The sequence below is a fragment of the Euleptes europaea genome, chromosome 4 (assembly GCF_029931775.1).
Source record: "Euleptes europaea isolate rEulEur1 chromosome 4, rEulEur1.hap1, whole genome shotgun sequence".
In the NCBI taxonomy this organism is placed as follows: domain Eukaryota; kingdom Metazoa; phylum Chordata; class Lepidosauria; order Squamata; family Sphaerodactylidae; genus Euleptes; species Euleptes europaea.
In genome coordinates, this window is record NC_079315.1 from 11636191 (window position 1) to 11657848 (window position 21658).

The 21658-nt window shown below is 46.3% G+C and overlaps 1 protein-coding gene across 1 annotated transcript; it reads left to right on the plus strand.

Moving 5' to 3' along the window:
• The first annotated feature begins 18968 nt into the window (after positions 1-18968).
• On the plus strand, positions 18969-20084 carry LPAR5 (lysophosphatidic acid receptor 5). The gene has a single exon (XM_056848878.1). It carries the CDS (start codon positions 18969-18971, stop codon positions 20082-20084), a length of 1116 nt encoding a protein of 371 aa, XP_056704856.1.
• Positions 20085-21658: the final 1574 nt, after the last annotated feature.

Consider the following 21658-nt stretch of genomic DNA (forward strand, 5'->3'; position numbering starts at 1 on the left):
GTTTGCAGAATAATATGACTTTGTAAGTCATCCCAAAGTAAAAGGTAGACTGAACCAAAAAGAGGAGGGCTGAATGTGCTCCAGGAGGATGGAATGTCGAGAGTCAGGGAAAGGGAAGAACGGAAAAAAATCAATCTGCTCAGGTTCCTGAGAGCTGCGAGAATCTTGGAAGGGGAGCTCTTGCAGGTGGATATTTCCAGCTGTTCCCAATAGTTCCCCAGTCCTCACCCCCCTGGAATCTCAAATCTCTATCGGGAAGACTGTGAAATGGGGCCACCCAAAGACAAGGTAGGGGTTGCTGCTTATTAAGGGGCTTGCTGGAAAATGTGTGTGTGTGAAGTGCTGTCAAGTTGCAGCCAACATATGGTGACCCCGTAGGGTTTTCATAGAATCGTAGAGTTGGAAGGGGCCATACGGGCCATCTAGTCCAACCCCCTGCTCAACGCAGGAGCAGCCTAGAGCATCCCTGACAAGTGCTTGTCCAGCCTCTGCTTCAAGACTGCCAGTGCGGGGGAACTCACAACCTCCCTAGGCATCCGGTTCCACTGTCGAACAACTCTTACTGTAAAAAAATGTTTTCCTACCATCCAGCCAGTACCTTTCCGCCCACAATTTAAACCCATTATTGTGAGTCCTGTCCTCTGCTGCCAACAGGAACAGCTCCCTGCCCTCCTCTAAGTGACAGCCCTTCAAATACTTGAAATACTTTTCAAGGCAAGGGATTAAGCTGAGGGGGTTTGCCCTAGCCTGCCTCTGCAAAGTCTTTCTTGGTGGTCTCCCGTTCGAGTACTGAGCATGCTTAGCTTCCAAGATCTGATGAGATCAGGCTATACTATACTATTCCACACCCCATTGCAGGGTTGGACTAGATGGCCTGTATGGCCTCTTCCGACTATATGGCCCCTTCCACCTCTATGATTCTATGATTATTTTGCAGCTGCTTTCTGAACCCTGCGCAGCTGACCCAACACACTTGTTTTGGGCCATTATTATTCCCCTGTAAGCTCCCCCACAAGTGGTTTGGGCAGCCTCTCCCCTTCGAAGGCCTTTTTAAGGGTCTGGATTCTTGAAAAGGCATTGAAGGTCAAGGAACAAAGATCCCAGCAACGAGGGAGCCGAGGAAGAGACTCCGCTGCGAAAGGGACAGGCACTAAAATCAGATAGGATGAGGTCAGTGGCTGGGATGCTTTTGTCTCCCCCCAGGATTTATGGGCGGCCGGGACATATATATCCCTGGGAGTGTCGTGCTCTGAATGAAGGGGCAACGTCCACAAAGAGTGAGAAAGGCAAACAAGGGTCGATCCAAACAGGCAGAGGCCGCAAAGAGACAAAAACCCAGCGAAGGAGTTCCCCTCCCTGCACTGATAAGCTTAGGTTACTTACGGGGAATCCTAATCGACCCTTTATGGGGAGACCAGATCTCCCCCAAGTGAAATCCAGGCTCAGCTGCTGGAGGGAGGTTCTCTCTCTTCAATCCTGAGCTGCTTACAAAAACTGGATTTTGGAAGCATCACAACAAGCGCACGTAGAGTATGCTCACCTCTATACCTACTGCGATCCCTCCAGGCGTATTTTGATTTTCTGACAATCCCGTGATACAGACGATTATTTATGTTGGCTAGACTGAATGCCTGTCCATCAGGGGAGCTAATGGGTCATTTAAATAGGGTACCATATTGTGAGGGAGTATTTAGATGTGGTTCTGGCCAAACAGACACTCTTCAGCATGCCTTGCTTAGCTGCGACCTGCTCAACGAAGCTAGAGATAGACGGATAAAACCTTTTATCTGGAAATCTGTCTGTCAGTTGGATAATTTGAGGGTTCTTTCAGCAGGAGTGGATTTTAATACTACATTGGCAGTTGCCAAGGTTTCCCCCCCCCCAGTCAATCAAGATAAAAAAATACCAATTTTCTTTTTTATATAAATAAATATTTTGTTTAATATTGGAGGTACAGAAGGGAGAAGAAGGGATGGTTAAACATCAAAGGGTATCCGTCTAAGGATAAAAAAAGAATAACAAAATAAAAACTTCATCTCTGAAGATTAATCGAGCAGACTACTTTACAACTTTTGTAACTTCTGTTTTAACTATTAACCAGGCAAAAATATAAATGCATTAAAGAATAAACATCCTGCATATTCTATAACTATCCAAATAATTTCCTGCTCACATTAAGGCTAACTTATGATTATATCATGTTTAGTTTTTAATGTTATTTCGATTGACCTTCGGCCTCAGCATATCTGTAAAACAATTTCCATTTGTCGTTAAATTGGTCATGAGTCTCATCATCGGTTATAAAAACTACTAATTTTCTTATGAGTTATCTAGATCAGAGGTGTCAAACTCAAATGTTACGAGGGCCGGATATGACATAAATGCCATTTGGTCGGGCCGGACCATGCCTCGCCAGCCCCGATCAAGAGTGGGTATGTGTGGCTGCTTCGGCTGGCTCGCGGGCCAGATAAGAGGTCTCAAGGGGCCAGATCTGGCCCACGGGCCTTACGTTTGACACCCCTGATCTAGATAGTTCTTTTTGTTTAATTTTTCATCTCCGTGTGACACTGTCCAGGGCCGAATTGGCCATATGAACAGTATCGTCAAAGTAAATGAAGTTGAAGTAAGTAAGGCTGGTTGGGTTGAATTGGTGCCTTGTAGGGTTGCCAGGTCCCCCCAGGCCACTGGCGGGGGATGGGGAGGTAGGGTTGCCAGATCCAGGTTGTGAAACTCGAGATTTGGGAACGGAGCCTGGGGAGGACAGGGACCTCAGCAGGGTATAATGCCGTAGAGTCCACCCTCCAAAGCAGCCATTTCCTCCAGGTCAACAGATCTCTGTATTCTGGAGGTCAGTTGTAATTAGGGTTGCCAGGACCCCCCTTCTCGATCGGCAGGAGGTTTTGGGGGCGGAGTCTGAGGAGGGCGGGTTTGAAGAGGGGAGGGATTTCAATGCCATAGAGTCCAATGGCCAAAGCGGCCATTTTCTCCAGGGGAACTGATCTCTACCGGCTGGAGATCAGTTGTAATAGCGGGAGATCTCCAGCTAATACCTGGAGGTTGGCAACCCTATCACGTGTGCATGCACACGATTGCTCCTCCAGAGTGGCAACCCTAGTTGTAATTCCGGGAGAGCGCCAGCCACCACCTGGAGGTTGGTAACCCTACTTGCAGGGAGGGTTACTGTAGGGCAAAGTTCAGAAATGATGTCCCTCACCTGTGGTATGAAGTGGTACGGTCTACTCTGCCATCTCTGACCACTGGCCTGCTGGTTGGACAAAAGCAAAAAACATCTCTTTAGGTGGCCCGATTGTTTGATTGACAAGCATGGAGCCAGCAGGCCAGTCTGCCTTAGACAGCCACTATCGGGGTTAAGTAGGGTTGTCAGCCTTCAGGTGGTGGCTGGAGATCTCCTGGGATTACAAATGAACACATGAAGCGGCCTTCTACTGAATCAGACCCTTGGTCCATCCAAGTCAGTATTGTCTACTCAGACCAGCAGCGGCTCTCCAGGGTCTCAGGCAGAGGTCTTTCATGTCACCTAGTCTCTTTAACTGGAGATGCCGGGCATTGAACCTGGGACCTTCTGCATGCCAAGCAGAGGCTCTACCACTGAGCCACAGCCCCTCCCCAAATTATCTCCTGGAGTCAGAGATCAGTTCACCTGGAGAAAATGGTAGCTTTGGAAGGTGGATTCTGTGGCATGATACCCCATTGAAGTCCCTCCCTTCCCGAAATCCAACCCTCCTCAGGTGCCATCCCTAAAACCTTCAGGTATTTCCCAACCTGGAGCTGGCAACCCTAGGATAAAGAGAAGTGGCTTGGCATTTATATTTTTATTAGGGCAACATATGTGATCCTGCCACTGTTACACATGCAACAACCAAATTAGGACAATTAGGTTCGGAGGGGGTGGGATGGATCCTGTGAATCAGATTCACCAGAGGAGGCTCTTTCCTCCAATTTAAAAGAAGCCTTTGCCAGCAGATGATATCTATGGGATCCAGTACTATGATTGGTCCAAGTTCCCTAGTGAGCAGGGATTTGAACTCAGATCTCTCTGGTCTAAGTCCAGCCACTACAGCATATTCTCTCTCATTGTTTCCACCACGGGCAGTGGATTTCCTGCCTGGGGCCCTGAAACATCTTTGCTATGATTCTCACGGATATTAACTATAATAATGGTACAAATGAGACAAGGCAGCCAGTGTGGCGTAACGGTTACTGTGCCAGGATAGGATATGGGGGACTCGGGTTCAAATCCCTGCTGTGCCATGAAACTCACTGGGTGATCTCGGGCCGCTCACCTTCTCTCGGCCGAGCCTACCTTCAGGGGTTGTTCTGAGGATAAAATAGGGGAGAACGGCCAATAGGGTTGCTAGGTCCCTCTTTGCCACCAGTGGGAGATTTTGGGGGCAGAGCCTGAGGAGGGTGGGGTTTGGGGAGGGGCTTCAATGCCATAGAGTCCAATTGCCAAAGCAGCCATTTTCTCCAGGGGATATGATCTCCATCTCTTTTAGATGGAGAATCTCTGTCACGTCCAAACCTCACAAGTTACTGTGCTAAATTGCTGAATGTCAACAATTAAGTGATATGAGACTTTTTTTGACTGCTCTAAATATAATGTTAATATAAAGTGTAAACATAGTTTAATTAAGAGATAAGTATAATGTTGAGCTAATTGTAATATTGGCATTAAATTAATAGCTATAGCTCTGAGGTAAATACCCAGTAGCTGAAGGCTTCTGTGAACAATTGGGGTGGCTGAAGAAGGATCAAAACAGGCATTTTGACCGGTATCCTGTACCACTACCAAACGGATAACAGCCTAGTTCACTACCAGACGGATAACAGCCTAACTTTACTTCAAAAGAAAATCAACATAAAATTAACAAGAACATTATTTTGTGCCATTTTGCAGCTGTATAAAAAAAATTTTTGGATGAGATGTTATGTACATGGTGAAGCATATAACCATGATACTTCTATGTTAACATTATGCAAACACTAATGTGTCTATAATATATGTCTCATACTGAATAATTATCATTGTAAATATATTAATCACTATATGATTTGTCAGTGGTTTACATTTTTATAATAAGCCTACAGCTGTAACTTTGATTACAACTATAACTACACAGTTGAGATTACTTGTCTGAATAGTACCTGGAGGTTGGCAGCCCTAACAGCTAGGGTTGCCAAGTCCCTCTTCGCTACCGGTGGGATGTTTTTGGAGCGGAGCCTGAGGAGGGCAGGGTTTGGGGAGGGGAGGGACTTCAATGCCATAGAGTCCAATTGCCAAAGCGGCCCTTTTCTCCAGGTGCACTGATCGCTATTGGCTGGAGATCAGTTACAATAGCAGGAGATCTCCAGCTAGTACCTAGAGGTTGTGCAATGGACCTACGAGTCAAATATCATGAACTGCAAGGCTGCGGTCGGATAAAATGGAATATATAGCCTGAAGAAGCCATCGAAACAAGATAGAACCGGAATCTTGTCATAAAGGGGCTTTTGCCCAAGTATTTAGAAATGCATAGCTGGTTCTAGTAGCAGTATTTCTAAAAAGGCGTGTGTCTGATTAGCCAGCAACGGTCAGCTGATCACAGAAGCAAGTGCATCTCCTTGGCAAGTGCATCTTCTTGGTGTTTTGCACTGCGTAGGATCCACGCAGCTGGAAGAAATCTGTCCTTGGCAAATCACACAATAATACAGTGGATTACAACACTATTGGAAGTTTGGTCCACAGGGCTATATGGGACTTTGACAACATAGGATCTCGCTAGGAGTAGGGGAATCTTTGTGCTTGTATACGTTGTCCAATAGTCTTGCAAACAGTAAAACAGTCATCTTGCTATAGTTTACATCACCCACTGTTTCATTATTTTGTATGAAGGATTATCTGGTTTCTATGGTATAATTAAGATAGTACCTCAAGAGTAGTAAAGTTGCATATAAATTGGTTCTTGTAGGTTATCCGGGCTGTGTAACCGTGGTCTTGGTATTTTCTTTCCTGACGTTTCGCCAGCAGCTGTGGCAGGCATCTTCAGAGGAGTAACACTGAAGGACAGTGTCTCTCAGTGTCAAGTGTGTAGGAAGAGTAATATATAGTCAGAAAGGGGTTGGGTTTGAGCTGAATCATTGTCCTGTACCTTTGTTACTTTTTGCAAAATACCGAGACCACGGTTACACAGCCCGGATAACCTACAAGAACCAATGAACTCTGACCGTGAAAGCCTTCAACAATATTTTGCATATAAATTAATCAGTGGTTGCGTACTGATATTCTTTCGTTAGTGGGTTTTTTGCAGTACCTAGAGGTTGGCAACCCTAACAGCCAAGTATGCTGCTTGGCGCTCTTTGGAGGAAGCCGGAGATAAAATGTCGGAGATGGGGTTGAGGCTCAGGGGTTTATCGGCTCACAGGTCAAATCCCGCACCTTGAATTGCGCCTGGCAAACCCTCTCCCTGCCTGTCTGCTCCCTGATGTGGCAGACACGGGCTAATCATTAATTAGACAGCCTCGCTTCTCTTCATTGCTGTCAACGTCAAGATGACAGAAATAAGGAAGTGGGAGGAGAGAGGAGAAAACCAGCAAAGGTACCCCTACGACTACTTCCTTCTTTGACACGTTCCGAGACAAGAACCATCTCTGCAGGGAAACCGTGCCGCTCTTCTCGATCACCCCTTTCTGCTTTTCTGCCAAGGCCAGAGTGGCGTATCAGCTCTTGAAAGCCAAGATCACGTGTTAGTGTTGATGCTGAATTCCGCCACAGAAAACAGGACGAAAAAGTAGCGGGGCAGAAAAAGGCAGAGAAACACCTACAAAGAAAAGAAAAATCTGAGTCAGACGCTGTCAGTTTGGACAGGGCTGGGGAAATCCACGGGGCGGGGAAATTTCCTGCCTCGCTTCTGCTCGGCAGCCTCTCCTCTGCTGCTGAGTTTGGCAGGTGAGCTTGAGAGCGGACGTAGCTGAAGAGGTTCAGAAGGCCAGGAAACACCCCTCAAGCTTCCCATTGAAAGAGGTAAAAACACAGCCAGAGGATGGGAGGTGGGTGTAGATGCTGCAGCTGATAAAAGGTAATTACCAAATAAAAGGTAATTGACATCTGGTAGGATTTCTTTGACTGGTCGAGGCCGGGGTCACCGGCCTGGCCTGTTGTTTAACTGGAGCATGGCCTATGGCGAGCGCAAAGTCAAGGTCTACCCATCATGGAGATGCACGCTATTAGATGCAACTGTCCACAGAACCAGCTGCTACAGAGGGAAGGGGGAGATCTCATCCTAAGTGGGCAATCCTAGGTATGCGATGGTAGAGTGTGGAGTTATGCGCATGAGTATTTATTAGTGTATCGAGAGGTGTTGAGGTTCAGTAGGGTTGCCAGCTCTGGGTTGGGAAATACCTGGAGATTTTGGGGGTGGGGTCTGAGGCAGGCAGGGTTTGGAGAGGGGCGGGACTTCAGTGCCATAGAGTCCAATTGCCAAAGGGGCCATTTTTCTCCAGGCGAACTGATCTTTGTCGCCTGGAGATCAGTCATAATAGCGGGAGATTTCCAGCCAATGCATAAGCAGTGTGAATACAGCTAGCGTTGAGCCCCTGAGGAAGGCTGACATAAGCCGAAACAGAAAGTGAACCGGACTTCTGTAGCATTGACTTATTACCTTACCTCTTGAAGAGAAAAGATGCTCTCAAGCCCAGGACTGTAAATAATCTCCAGGTATTAGCTGGAGATCTCCTGCTATTACAACTGATCTCCAGCCGACAGAGATGAGTTCACCTGGGGAAAATGGCCGCTTTGGCAATAGGACTCTATGGCATTGAAGTCCCACCCCTCCCCACACCCCTCCCTCCTCAGGCTCCACCCCCAAAACCTCCAGGTATTTCCCAACCAGGAGCTGGCAACCCTATAGTGTCCCCAAACTTAACTACCCATCCCTGCCACCAGGAATTGTTCTGTGCTCCACATGGATCTCTCAGGACTACTATTATCCTCGTCCATGTTTTTTTTCCACATGGCATTATTGCTGCAGTTTGTCTTCCAAAGTGTGTTGGTTTTTCCCAAACCTCACATATATTATGGTCTGCCCATTATTTGTATTTTGCTTTTTCTGCATATTTTCTCTGGAAACAGATGGGTTTCAAGGAGATGCCACGCTAGTGCCAAGGCCCCCGAACGAGTGCTGGGGGCCTTGGCCTGGGCCACGCCGAAAAATCAAGCTGCATGGTGCGCATCTTTCCTGTGGCAGGGCCTGTGCATGTCGGGAGCATGAAAGATCGGAGGCGGGCTGGAAATCTCCTGTCCCACACACCATTCCCCCCTATTCTTTCATGTCTCTTCTTGCACACTTCCCTTTCCCAGTAGGGTTGCCATAGGGTTGCCAACCTCCAGGTACTAGCTGGAGATCTTCTGCTATTACAATCGATCTCCAGCCGATAGAGATCAGTTCCCCTGGAGAAAATGGCCGCTTTGGCCATTGGACTCTATGGCATTGAAGTCCCTCCCCAAACCCCACCTTTCTCAGGCTCTGCCCCAAAAACCTCCCACTGGTGGTGAAGAGGGACCTGGCAACCCTAGCTGTACCACAGGTTTTATTTTAAAAATGCATTTTATAGCAATATAGCAACATAAAATATGCCAATTTCTATGGGTAACAGTTACTTTGGGAGGTGACATTGACCACAACATAGGAAATTGCTGGGTGTTATTTTTTTCAGCAGCTATTGTTATGTCCTTCAATTTTTAAAAATCTGCTTTATAGCAGAATTTATAGCAATATATTATTATTTTAATTAAGAACAACCAAAATGGCACAAAAAGCTGTGCAAGCTTTGGCGTTCTACAGAACCCTTCATCATAACTCTCAAAGCCAGCACCACCTAATCTGCAGTACATTTTACACAGCAAATGGACAAGAGTAAGATGAGGGGGTGAAACTTTTTTTTTTTGATCCCTCCCACTTAACATCCACCCAATGAAGAGATCTGGCAAACTCAAAAGCTTGCAAGCAATGTCGTGTTGCATTGTTTGTAGATCTTCTTTGGGCCAGCTGATGATCTCTGTGCTTTAAAAGTAATTGTTCTTATTCACATGAACACACGAAGCTGCCTTCTACTGAATCCCTTGGTCCATCCAAGTCAGTATTGTCTACTCTGACCTGTAGCGTCTCTCCAGGGTCTCAGGCAGAGGTCTTTCACATCACCTACAAGCCTAGACCCTTTAACGGGAGATGCCCGGGATTGAACCTGGGGCCTTCTGCATGCCAAGCAGAGGCTCTACCACTGAGCGACAGCCCCGCCTTCCTCTTGTATGTTTCTGATCCTAACTATGAAGTGTAGTTCACAAGGTAGACATAGGCACTTGTGTCTGGTAGGCTTACAACAGTTTTTGTTACAAGGAAACAACTGCTTTGGCACATGTTATTGAACTCTTATTTTCTTTCTAGCCCTTGTATTTGAAATTACCTGGAAATATGGCAGCTCTTCCCGGGGAGGATATCTGGCTACGGCCCCGCTTCTGTAACCACAGAAACCCCCTCTTACAAGCTTTCTAGTCATGGAAACAGATGCCGCAATCTTCTGTTTCCACTTCCGACCTTCTGCTGTCTCATGAGTAGAACGCGTGTGCAAACAGGTTAACGCGCCTGCAATTAACACCACCGCAAGAACGTCTGATTGGCTCTCTAACAAACTCAAGGCAAATTGAGTTTCGCTCAGCCTATTTTTAAAATAGTTATTTTCATCTCTAACAGCCAGGAGGGCTGAAAATGAAGTCGCCAGTGAAGTAATTACTCTGGGTTGTGCGCAGGTAGGGTTGCCAGTAGGGTTGCCAACTGCCAAGTAGCAGGAGATCGCCTGCTAATTCAGCTGATCTCCAGCCGATAGAGATCAGATCACCTGGAGAAAAATGGCCACTTTGGCAATTGGACTCTATGGCATTGAAGCCCCTCCCCTCCCCAAACCCCACCCTCCTCAGGCTTCACCCCAAAAATCTCCTGCTGGTGGCAAAGAGATTTCACCCCCGGTGGGAGGTTTTGGGGGTGGAGCCTGAGGAAAGCGGGGTTTGGGAAGGGGAGGGACTTCAATGCCATAGAGTCCTATTGCCAAAGCGGCCATTTTCCCCAGGTGAACTCATCTCTCTCGGCTGGAGATCAGTTGTAATAACAGGAGATCTCCAGCTAGTACCTGGAGGTTGGCAACTCTACATACAGGGTGAGAGTGGGACCTTGTTTCAGGACTAGATCTAGGGGGGCGAGGGTGGGCAGCTGCCCCGGGCGGCTGGAAGAGGGGGCGCCACCATGGCAGCCGGGTCAGGGGCTGTGGGCGTGGCTGCCTGCCCCACTGCTGCGCACGCCGCCCACACCTTGGGCTGAGCATGTGAGGATGCCCAGTTCCTCATGACTTGTCAGCCTGCGTGAATTCTGCAGCACCAGCATGACGAGGCTGGCCCGCACATGGCGCCAAGGCTTGGCGAGGCAGCAGGGAGAAGTTGTGGTCCAGGCGCAGTCTTACGGTGCTGGCACAGTCCCCAGACCCCCCCGTGCACCAAGGCAAGGAGCATCCGGCCACCTGGCTGTCCTCTGGGGCTGCCTGTGCGCTGCGATTGGGCCCCGGGAAGAAGAGGGAAGCATGTCGCCAGCCCTGATGCCTCCTGGCTGTACCAGTGCGGCGGCTGCAGAAGCGGGTCCTTTATAGAGTCAATCCATCTCTTGTTGGGTCTTCCTCTTTTCCTGCTGCCTTCCACTTTTCCTAGCATTATTGTCTTTTCCGGTGACTCTTGTCTTCTCATGATGTGACCAAAGTACAATATCCTCAGCTTGGCCATTTTAGCTTCTAGGGAGCATTCAGGCTTGATTTGATCTCTGTGTGTGCATTATGTGCAGTCGTGTCACTTCCAACTCATGGCGACCCTATGAATCCATGGCTACTAGTCAAAATGAATACTAGTCATTTTTTTTAAAATAAATTTTAATTGGTTTTTTAAAACTATAAAATTTTCATAATTTTAACAACAATTTTAAAGATAATGTCAAAGCACGATTGTAACAATTGTTGTCTTAATTACAAATAGATATAAAATAAACAATTTGACTTCCCCACCACCCCGGTCTGCCACTTGATAAAGTAATATAATCCATCGTTAATATATTCTGATCCTAATATTAATCTCATAACATGTAGAATATTACATTCCGGATCAGGATAAAAGGTAACCTTTCATTTTTCCCATATCTTATAAATTCTAAAAATTAATTCAATCCTCCCATTTTCCCATAGATATTAATTTCTCCATCTCCACCAGCTCTAAAATCTTAAAATTCCAGTTTCTTTTTTTTTTCTGGAGCTTCCGCCTCTTTCCATTTGGCTGCAGATAATAATCTTGTAGCCATTATTAGATAAATTCAAAAATATCCTTTTAACATTATACCGTAAATAGCCATGCCACCCATTTATACTGTCAAAGCCATCCAAATCCATTAATCATTATTTAAACAAGTCTTTTAGCCATGATCTAATATTTCCTTCTGCATTTGAAATAGGTCAGTTAGAAACAGGAACAGGGTCTCTTTGTTCTCTCTCAACTCCTCTGGTAGGTTACACACACCAGGATAATTTTCTCTGACCTGCATCTTCATCATGACTAACTCCTTAGCTTTAATCTGTTTTACTTGTGTTGCTTCAATTTGTTTTTCTTGACCTTCTAGCTCCTTCTTTGTTTCCTTGAATTCTCCCATAACTTTATTAACTGGAATGTCCATTTCTTGCATATCTGTTTTCATTGTCACAGGCAGGTTACGTTCTTGGTCTTCTATCTTCTTCTTTATATCCTTATGTTGTTCCAAGACTTTGACTGAAGAATCCATTGCTTGCTTGTCTGTGTTGATCATCATTTGAACCTTAACATCCCTTATGTCTTCTGTAACCAGATACAGCTTCTGATTAATGATTTGTGATGATTTGTCAAGAGTAGTCACCATTGAGATCAGTTGAGCCATTTGTATTAAAATCCGTTCTAGATGTTTAGCTGTCACCTCAGACTGATTAACTAACATATCCTGCACTTTTTTCTCCATGGTTAAGTTCTGTAAAGTTTCCTTTAAATTTTTAAAGGCAGGGCTATGTAATAAACCAGAACAGGGACGAGTTCCAGATATTTACTTGAGTAATTAAGCTGCAAAATTGTTGGTCGTCTGGCAGGAGTCCTTTACATGTAATTGATAAAGGATATTTCATTGACCAGCTTGAATACTTTTTCGAATTGAAAAGGTTAACATTTACCCTTAAAGTCGCTTTTTAAAGTTGACAATACCAACGAGTTTTACCGGACGCTCTAGGTCGGCTTAACCAGGAAGTATTCCAGAAGTTGCCTCGTCACGAACCTTCTATCGTCTCTTCTCGATGGTTGTTTCCTTCAGGAACAATTTCAATGTAGCACGAGTGAGACGTTTTTCCGGTCCTATAACTTATTTCCTGCTGATTTGCATGCCGAGCAATAGAGAGGGATAATAGATGGAGCGCAGAGTCTTCCGGTCTGAGATATCCTCTTTGTTGCAAAACGTGGCTGGAGGACTCTTTTTACACCGGAAAAGTCTCAAAGGTATCTCCCTCCCCTTCCTTTAAGAGCTAGTCGGATTGGCAAATCTTAAGTCAATCATTTAGGCTCGTTGTTTTGGTTTAAGCTGATCAGTTTGATAAGGCTCCTGCCGCTTTATTTGATGAGTCTCATACAGCAGAGTCATCCGTTTCAATTAAGGAAGGAACAGGGTTTCCAGGAATGTCTTCTTCAACCCCTCTGTTATTCGATAACGCCAGTGAAAAACGAAAGAATCTTATCTACTCACTTGGGCGTCTGGGGGTGAGGTTCTTATCTTAATGTAGTCCTTATGATGTTTATAAGGTGGTGGAGGGTAGAGTCTAAATGCCGAAGTTGCGCTCTGGCGATTCCAATCCCTTCGTGCCCGCGGGATCAACGTCTAAATCTCCGGGGGACTTATTGAAGCTCCCTCGGAGTATTTAGGAGATCAAACCGCATAGATGGCTGCAGGGAATTCCTGCTTCCCAGCCCACTTGCAAGGGCTGGGTTGGGGTGCAGTAAATCACCCCAAAAGAAACGCAAACTTGGAGCCCCTGGGAGAACGAAGCACTCAGCCCAGCGTCACCACCGGAAGTCCTCAAAATGAATACTAGTCATGATGCATACCTGTTCTCTCCAGGTTCAGAGGGGCATGCCCGTTGTATTAGGTGCTGTGGAACACAGGCAGGACAATGCTGCTGCAGTTGTCTTGTTTGTGGGTTTCCTAGAGGCACCTGGTTGGCCATTGGACTTGGTGGGCCTTGGTCTGATCCATAGGCTTGCCAGGTCCCTCTTCACCACTGGCGGGAGGTTTTTGGGTTAGAGCCTGAGGAGGGCGGGGTTTGGGGAGGGGAGGGACTTCAATGCCATAGAGTCCAGTGGCCAAAGGGGCCATTTTCTCCAGGTGAACCGATATCTATCGGCTGGAGATCAGTTGCAATAGCAGGAGATCTCCAGCTACTACCTGGAGGTTTTCAAAACTACAAACAATAGTGCTGTATAACTAGGCGCATACGAGCTAAGAAAAACAGCACAAGTGCGGTATAAAGAAATACAATGATGTATTCGAAAGGTATGTAATCACACCAAAAAGGATTTTCTATTAAACTGTACAAACGGCGCAATTACAGTGAAATAAGCAGTTCATAGAACGAAATATAAACACAAAAGCCATCTATTAACGGCTATATACAAAAGGAACGAGGGACAGCAATGAAAAGTCAACTCCGACAATCAGGTAAGTTGGTCATGCGCAGTAAAGATGTGAGGATAAATCCAATGAATGGAGTAGCAGCAAACATGCGCAGTAAAGATGTAGAAGGTAGTTCCAAGGTCTGGCAAAAAATGGTCATGCGCAATTCAAAAAGGGATGTATAAGCTGGAATCCGCCTATCATTCATCCAAAAAAATAGCCGTATTGATGTTATGATCGCGTATGGCCATAGTACAGGTTGAAGGATCACAAGAGCACATACCTTTCGAATACATCATTGTATTTCTTGATACAGAGCTTCTGCTGTTTTTCTTAGCTTGTATACTACCTGGAGGTTGGCAACCCTATTGATCCAGCATGGCTTTTCTTACGTTCTTATGTTCTTATCATAGTGAATTCTCTCCCACATTTCTGTCTTACTGGAAAACTGATGGCTTGAGCTTGCAAGAGCTCTTGTTTTAGGAGAGTCCACCCTTCACTTGCTCCTTCCAGCATTCTTGCCATGGGTGACTTCCATTATGCCTCTGAGCTCATTAAAGTCTGTCTTCCTAACATCTAACATATGAACTTCCTTGGCGCCCGACAACAAAAGGAATTCTAGGAGGAATTCATAGATAATATATGTATAAGGTAATGTAAAAGTGTAATTATTCATTAACAATTCATAGAGGTCAACACAATTTATTCTTTCATTTTAAAGAGTTGTTGAATATATATGTATATTATGTAGGTTGATTATATGCGTATATATAAAGACAAAATATGTATATAATATATGGGGGGCATCATTTTGTCCTTTTGCTCCCTTTCAAAGAAATTTAGATCCAGCCCTGCCCTGTTCTTTGCTTAGGGACCGTTCATCAATCACTGGACCTAAAAACATCCCAGTCGTCTTCACAGTATATCGGTGTTTTTATACAGGGATTAGGGTTGCCAGGTTCCTTTTTGCCATCGGAGGGAGGTTTTCGGGGCGGAGCCCTAGGAGGACAGGGTTTGGGGAGGGGAGGGTCTTCAATGCCATAGAATCCAATTGCCAAAGCGGCCGTTTTCTCCAGGTGAACTGATCTCTATCGGCTGGAAATCAGCTGTAATAGCAGGAGATCTCCAGCTAGTACCTGGAGGTTGGCAACCCTAACAAGAATAAAAGACCAACACACAACAATCGGAAAATAGCATGCTCTAAAAAAGGTTTTTTTCTTTTAAAAAAAACCCACACGTGGATTGCTAAAAGGAGTTTAGATGTATTTTTCATTATATTTTGTTACACATTCGCGGCGGGGGGGGGAGAAGAAAAGCTATTTCACTGGTAAGTTGGTCCCTAGCGAACTGAGTATGTGTGGATGCACAAATGCATAATGTGTTCGTATTAACCTTTATATAGTGCCAAATTAACTCTCGGTAGTGAACAATACGCAGCGATAAAAAAATTTTGCCATTAAAAATTACGCATTGAAACAGAACAGCCAAGTAGCAAGACTGTAAAGCCGTATAAGAGTTCTGAAGCATTTATCTGTTTCCTCATCACTGAGGGGCGAAACCCTTCTGCAAAGTTTCCACCTGTGGGATCCCAAAGAATCAACTAGGCTGGTCTCCCTAGAAGGTGGTTTCCACATGGAGAGTGCCACAGTTAGACAATACAAATGTCTACTATTTTAATGGTTTACTTGCAGTTTTTCTCTGGATTGAGACACCACCCCAGATCCCAGTTAACCGTGTTACGTAGGGTTGCCAACTCCTCCGGCTCCGCCCCAAAAACCTCCCGCTGGTGGTGAAGAGGGACTTGGCAACCCTACCTAAAGAACAGCTAGATTCAAGCCTAGTAGCTCCTTAGAGACCAACAAGATTTTAGGGGTAGAAGCTTTAGAGAGTCAAAGCTCTGATGAAGGGAGCTGTGACTCTCGAAAGCTTACGCCCCGAAAATCTCGTCGCTCTGTAAGGTTCTACCGGACCTAGAATTTCTCCAGATCTCTGTAGTCTGGAGACCATTCGTAATTCTGGGAGATCACCAGGCCCAACTGTTAAGTTCTGGAACTGACTTATTAATTAATACTGCTACCATTTAGAGCACTGGTTCCCAACCAGGGGTCCGTGAACCCCCAGGGGTCCGCGAGAACTAAATTAAGGTCCGCGAAACAGTTATAAACCCATAATAAATTAATATTTTCAATTAAAAGTTCTCTATTATAAATATATATATATTTAAATATTATTCTAAGCTTAATGTTGAACTAACAGTTATGATTAAAGTTTATTTTCAAATTCTCAGAATTTTTATTTTGAACCTTGGGCTCCCTGCACTGAACAAAAAAGTCCTAGTGGTCCCTGGTCAAAAAAAGGTTGGGAACCACTGATTTAGAGGGATGAGATCACTGATCATGGCTTATTGTCATTAAGATCAGTCACACACACGCACAGAAGACACAAGACGTCTGTCTTGGTTTAAAAAACAAGCTTTCCTAGATTACACTCAAGGGTAGGGTTCACTGGGAGATAAAACAAATAATCCTTTCTACATTGCTAAATTTCCTACGCTTGCCAGAAGCCTCCGGCAGGCGCTAAACTTACTCTTGAGTAGGCATTCTTAAAGGACAAGATTGCCTCTCCATCCTTCTAGGCTGGCATCGAAACTCAAACTGGATACTGCTCTCTCTTTCAAACAAAGGATAAAGGAAAGCAGTAAAATGCAGATTGTTTCTGTACCGGACAAGCAAACACATCTGCAATGGATACTTTGCTGACCACAAGGTTAATTAACATTAACCCTTGACTGTCTGACATGCCACAAAAGCTCGCCACTAAATACCCAACACCAACCCTACAATATGGCATGATATTTTGGCCAGCGAATCCGAATCAGACACCCTGGTTAGACGAGTGGGACCACAAACCGTGATTCGTGCAGAGCAGGGATTGAGATTTGACGTTTTGTCTGACGGGAGCCAACATTTCTGAACAGAGTCCAAGTTATAACAAAATCTGACAGTTCAGCCCTGCCCAGAGATCCTTTCAGCTGATATATGTGCTTTTTTCCTATGACATCAGCCTCCACACCCTCTAGAACTCAACTGAGGATTGATTTATGCCTGCTGTGTTTTTCTTACAAATCTTGATCCTGCACCATTTCTGCCTCTGTCAGGCAATGAGTCACTTGTATTAAGCAATACCGACGGCCGATCCACATGCTGTAAATTGGGTTAATAATCATTCTTCCCTCAGGACAGCCAAGCTGTGAATGACGGCTACAGTGCAACTTAAGGTTGCCAACCTCCAGGTAGTAGCTGGTGACCTCCCGCTGTTACAACCAATCTCCAGCTGATAGAGGTCAGTTCCCCTGGAGAAAAAATGGCCGCTTTGGCAATTGGACTCTATGGCATTGAAGTCCCTCCCCTCCCCAAACCCCGCCCTCCTCAGGCTCCCCCCCCCAAAAAATCTCCAGATATTTCCCAACCTGGAGCTGGTAACCCTAGCTCAGACCCTCTCATCTTTTGCCTGACTTTGGCCATTTATGCATGGCTGTTTCCTCGCGGTCACCCCCGACCACTTCAGGGCTTTGCTTTGATTATGGCAACCCTAGGGATTCTTCATCCTCTTTCTGCTGGTTCTCCTCTGTAACCCCTTCCCCCAAGTCCACATTCCTTGGGTGGTATCAAGCTCTAGGGAGTTGCTCAAATAGAAGAGCCCCAAATAGGAAGAACACATTTGGCTTGTTAGGGTTGCCAGCTCCAGACCAGGAAATTCCTGGTGATTTGGGGGTAGAGCCTAGGGTTGCCAACCTCCAGGTGGTACAATAATACAATCACCACCTCCAGGTGGTGACTAAGACAATGAACAGCATTAAGTACTAAAAGTGAATCATTTACTTATGAAACTTAGTACTTTTTGCTGCACAGCCCTTTGAGACCCCTAATATATACATTTTTTGAACCCTCGTGCTGTTCATTATCTTAGTCTCTACTCAATTCAGCATAGGTTCTTTTCTTATCCTAACCTCCAGGTAGTGGCTAGAGATCTCTTGCTATTACGACTGATCTCCAGCCGATAGAGGTCAGTTCACCCGGAGAAAAATGGCCGCTTTGGCAATTGGACTCTATGGCATTGAAGTCCCTCCCCTCCCCAAACCCCGCCCTCCTCAGGCTCCGCCTCCAAAATATCCAGGTATTTCCCAACCCAGAGCTGGCAACCCTAGTGGAGCCCGGGGAGGTATAGTGCCATAGAGTCCAATTGCCAAAGCAGCCGTTTTCTCCAGGGAAACTGATCTCTGCCATCTGCAGATAAGTTGTAATTCCAGATCTCCAGGCCTTACCTGGAGGTTGGCAACCCTAGTATTCTGATCCAAGCATCTCTTACAACCTACTCTTAGCCAGATTTCCTCCACATGAACGGCAGACTGTAGTCTGGTGAACCGGGTTTGATTCCCCACTCCTCCACACGAAGCCTGCTTGGGTGACCTTGGGCTAATCACACTCTCTCATCCCCACCTACCTCACAGGGTGTCTGTTGTGGGGAGGGGAAGGGAAGGCGATTATAAGCCAGTTTGATTCTGCCTTAAGTGGTAGAGAAAGTTGGCATATAAAAACCAATTCTTCTTCTTCTTCCTCCTCCTCCTCCTTCTTCTTCTTCGTCTAAGCACCCCTCTTGCCTCACCACACAAAACCACCCATACCCGAAGCTTTTTTAAAAAAGCTTTACAAGTTTAATTAAGTATGTTTGCACCTGATACGTCATTAGCTGCTAATATCAGTCCAAAGTCTAGTAAACTCCCTTTTCTGTCTCTGGCATTTTTAATAACCTCTGTATTATCGCTCCCGTAACATCTGTGATGCTTGTCTGTGTTGCCTTTCCTTTCCTTCCCTGATTTACACTTTCCCTCCCACCCCTGTTCCATCCCTTGGTTTTCTTTGGGAGTAGTCTCCTACTACAAACAACTCTTCTTGTTTCCCTTCAGGCTCCTCGTTTCATGAACCGGAATGGTGCCCAGGTCTCCTGATGGGGATCTCTGAAGGTGTCTGGCGCCCCGGACCTCCAAGCGACAATGTCACAGAAACCGTCCAGCAGCAAGTCGGATCGCCCAGTAAAGAAATGAGGCTTTCTGAGGCCCCCTCTTCTCTGAGGGAGAAGTCCTCCTGCTTCCTCTGCTTCTCCCTGCATCCCCAGATGTTCTTCTGAAGCCCTTGGGTGGTCACAGGGATGTCACCCGCCAACCAGTCTCTGGAACTGTGCAAGGACCGCAGCGCCAGCCACCAACTCCACCTGGTTGGATACAGCCTGATTTTCACCGCCGGCTTGCTTCTCAACGTCACGGCCCTCTGGATCTTCCTGTACTACCTACGCATCAAGTCGGTGGTGAGCATCTACATGCTGAACTTGGCTGTCAGCGACCTCCTCTTCACCGTGTCTTTGCCGTTCCGCATCTACTATTATGCCGTGGGGGAATGGCCCTTTGGGACCGTCCCTTGCCAGGTCTCTGGCTCTGTCTTCCAGATCAACATGTACGGCAGTTGCCTCTTCCTGATGTGCATCAACCTGGACCGCTTTGTGGCCATCGTCTACCCACTCCGCTGGCGCCACCTCCGGCGCCCTAAGGTGGCACGGCTGCTCTGCCTGGTGGTGTGGGTGCTGATCCTGATGGGCTCGGTGCCCGTGGCCGGCGTCCACAAAACCACGTCGTGCCAGAAACCAAACCAGACCGTCACGCTGTGTTTCGAAAGCTTCAGCAACGACCTGTGGCAGAAAGGGCTCTTCCCCTTGGTCGTGCTGGCGGAGATCCTCGGCTTCCTCCTGCCTCTCACCTCAGTGACCTACTGCTCGATCCGAATCTTCCGGATCCTATGCATGCCCGGGCGGGACCGGAGCCTGCGCCAGCAGAAGACGATCCGCCTGCTCGTGGTCAATTTGGTCATCTTCATCATCTGCTTCGTCCCCTATAACATCATCCTGGCAGCCTACGGGATGATCAAGGCCCGCGTGTTCCTGACCGAGCAAACGACGAAGGAGTCTGTGCGCCAGGCCCTGGTCGTCACGGTGCTCTTGGCCAGTATGAACTGTACCCTGGACCCCTTGGTCTATTACTTCAATACCGAAGGCTTCCGAAACACTTTAAAGAAACTGAGGAGAGGGCAGGCTTGGGACTCCGAGACGGGAACGCTTCAGACTCGGGTGACGCAAAGCAAACCGTACCAGGCGGACGCGAAAGCAGAAGCCAAACGATTCCCGGTGCGGCCCTTGATTCTCCCGCACAAGGATGTGTCCTTTGCCGCTCCTAAGATATTTCTAAACAGCCCCATCGAAGACTCTGAAATATAAGAATGGGTGGATTGTCACGCTGGTGACGTTGCAAATTTAGGAACGGGGTGGGGGATTACGAAACCCGAATGTGAAGAGGGAAGGGCCAGACGATCAGACAAAGTCAAGCCAAGGTGGCTTCATAGTTCCCCAGGCGGTTTCAGACATTACTTTTAGACCAGGGGTGTCGAACTCATTTGTTACGAGGGCCGGATATGACATGAATGTCATTTGGTTGGGCCAAGCCATGCCTCGCCAGCCCAGATCGGGAGAGGGGGGGTGGCTGCCTCGGCTGGCTAGTGGGCCGGATAAGAGCCGCTGGACCGAGCCAGCAGGTAGGGTTGCCAGGTCCCTCTTCGCTACCGGAGGGCGGTTTTTGGGGTGGAGCCTGAGGAGGGCGGGGTTTGGGGAGGGGAGGGACTTCAATGCCAAAGCGGCCATTTTCTCCAGGGGAACTGAGCTCTATCAGCTGGAGATCAGCTGTAATAGCGGGAGGTCCCCAGCTAGTACCTGGAGGTCGGTTGTGAAATATCCCCAGTACTGCTAAGTTAGTTGCTTAAGAAGAACCAGTACTAAGCCAATATATACTCAATAGAATTCAATGAACAACAATTTGTGTATTTCAACAATTATACGACAATACAAATGTTATAACAATCATGTGAATGTGCAAACAAAATTTTTTTCAACAGCATAAGCAAAAAACTTTTGTTTGCACATTCACATGACTGTTATAATGTTTGTATTGTCGTATAATTGTTGAAATACACGAATTGTTGTTCATTGAAATCTATCGAGTATGTATTGGCTTAGTACTGGTTCTTCTTAAGCAAGTACCTGGAGGTCGTCAACCCTACCTGCGGGCCTTATGTTTGACGCCCCAGTTTTAGACTTTCGCCTTCATTCTTGGATGTGGTCTGTTCACACGAGCGCTGTATACAAGATGGCAAAGGCATTGCTCTGATTTTACGTCCAGGGAGGACATCCCAATTTTATGCCATACTCCAGCACCGAAGGGTATTAAAGATGACCACTGGGGGGCACTGCTGTTGAAATTCAGCGTTGTTCACGTAGACTGTACCTGTGCGTAGCTGTGTGGAACAAAATTGCTAGTAGCTACTCTCCAGTCCTGTATCAGGTGTTTCCAGTACCCTCCTCTCCCATCGACATTATTCTACGGCTACTATTTGTTGCTTTCAGCTGCTGGCATTCGAAAGCTGGAAAAGTCCAACCACTAGGGTTGCCAACTGCCAGGTAGTGCAGGAATCTCTGGCAATAACAGCTAAAAACACTGACAAAAACATTATTTCAATAGTCCACATAGGTACAAAGTTCCAAAAACTACTGCAATAGCAATGTTGCAAAGGCTTTTCTTGATTAAAGGTGAACAGGAAGACGATCGTTTCTTTTTTCTTCTTCAGTTCCGTTCAATGTAATTTTTTTGTATATATATTTGTAAATATTTTGTTAGTCCTCTTGCTATCCTTTAATGCACAAATACACCTTGTCATTTCACTAGCATTGTCAGTGTTGTTAGCTGTTATTGCCAGAGATTCCTGCACTATTTTCCTTACCTTAGGTATCAGTGCAGAGGT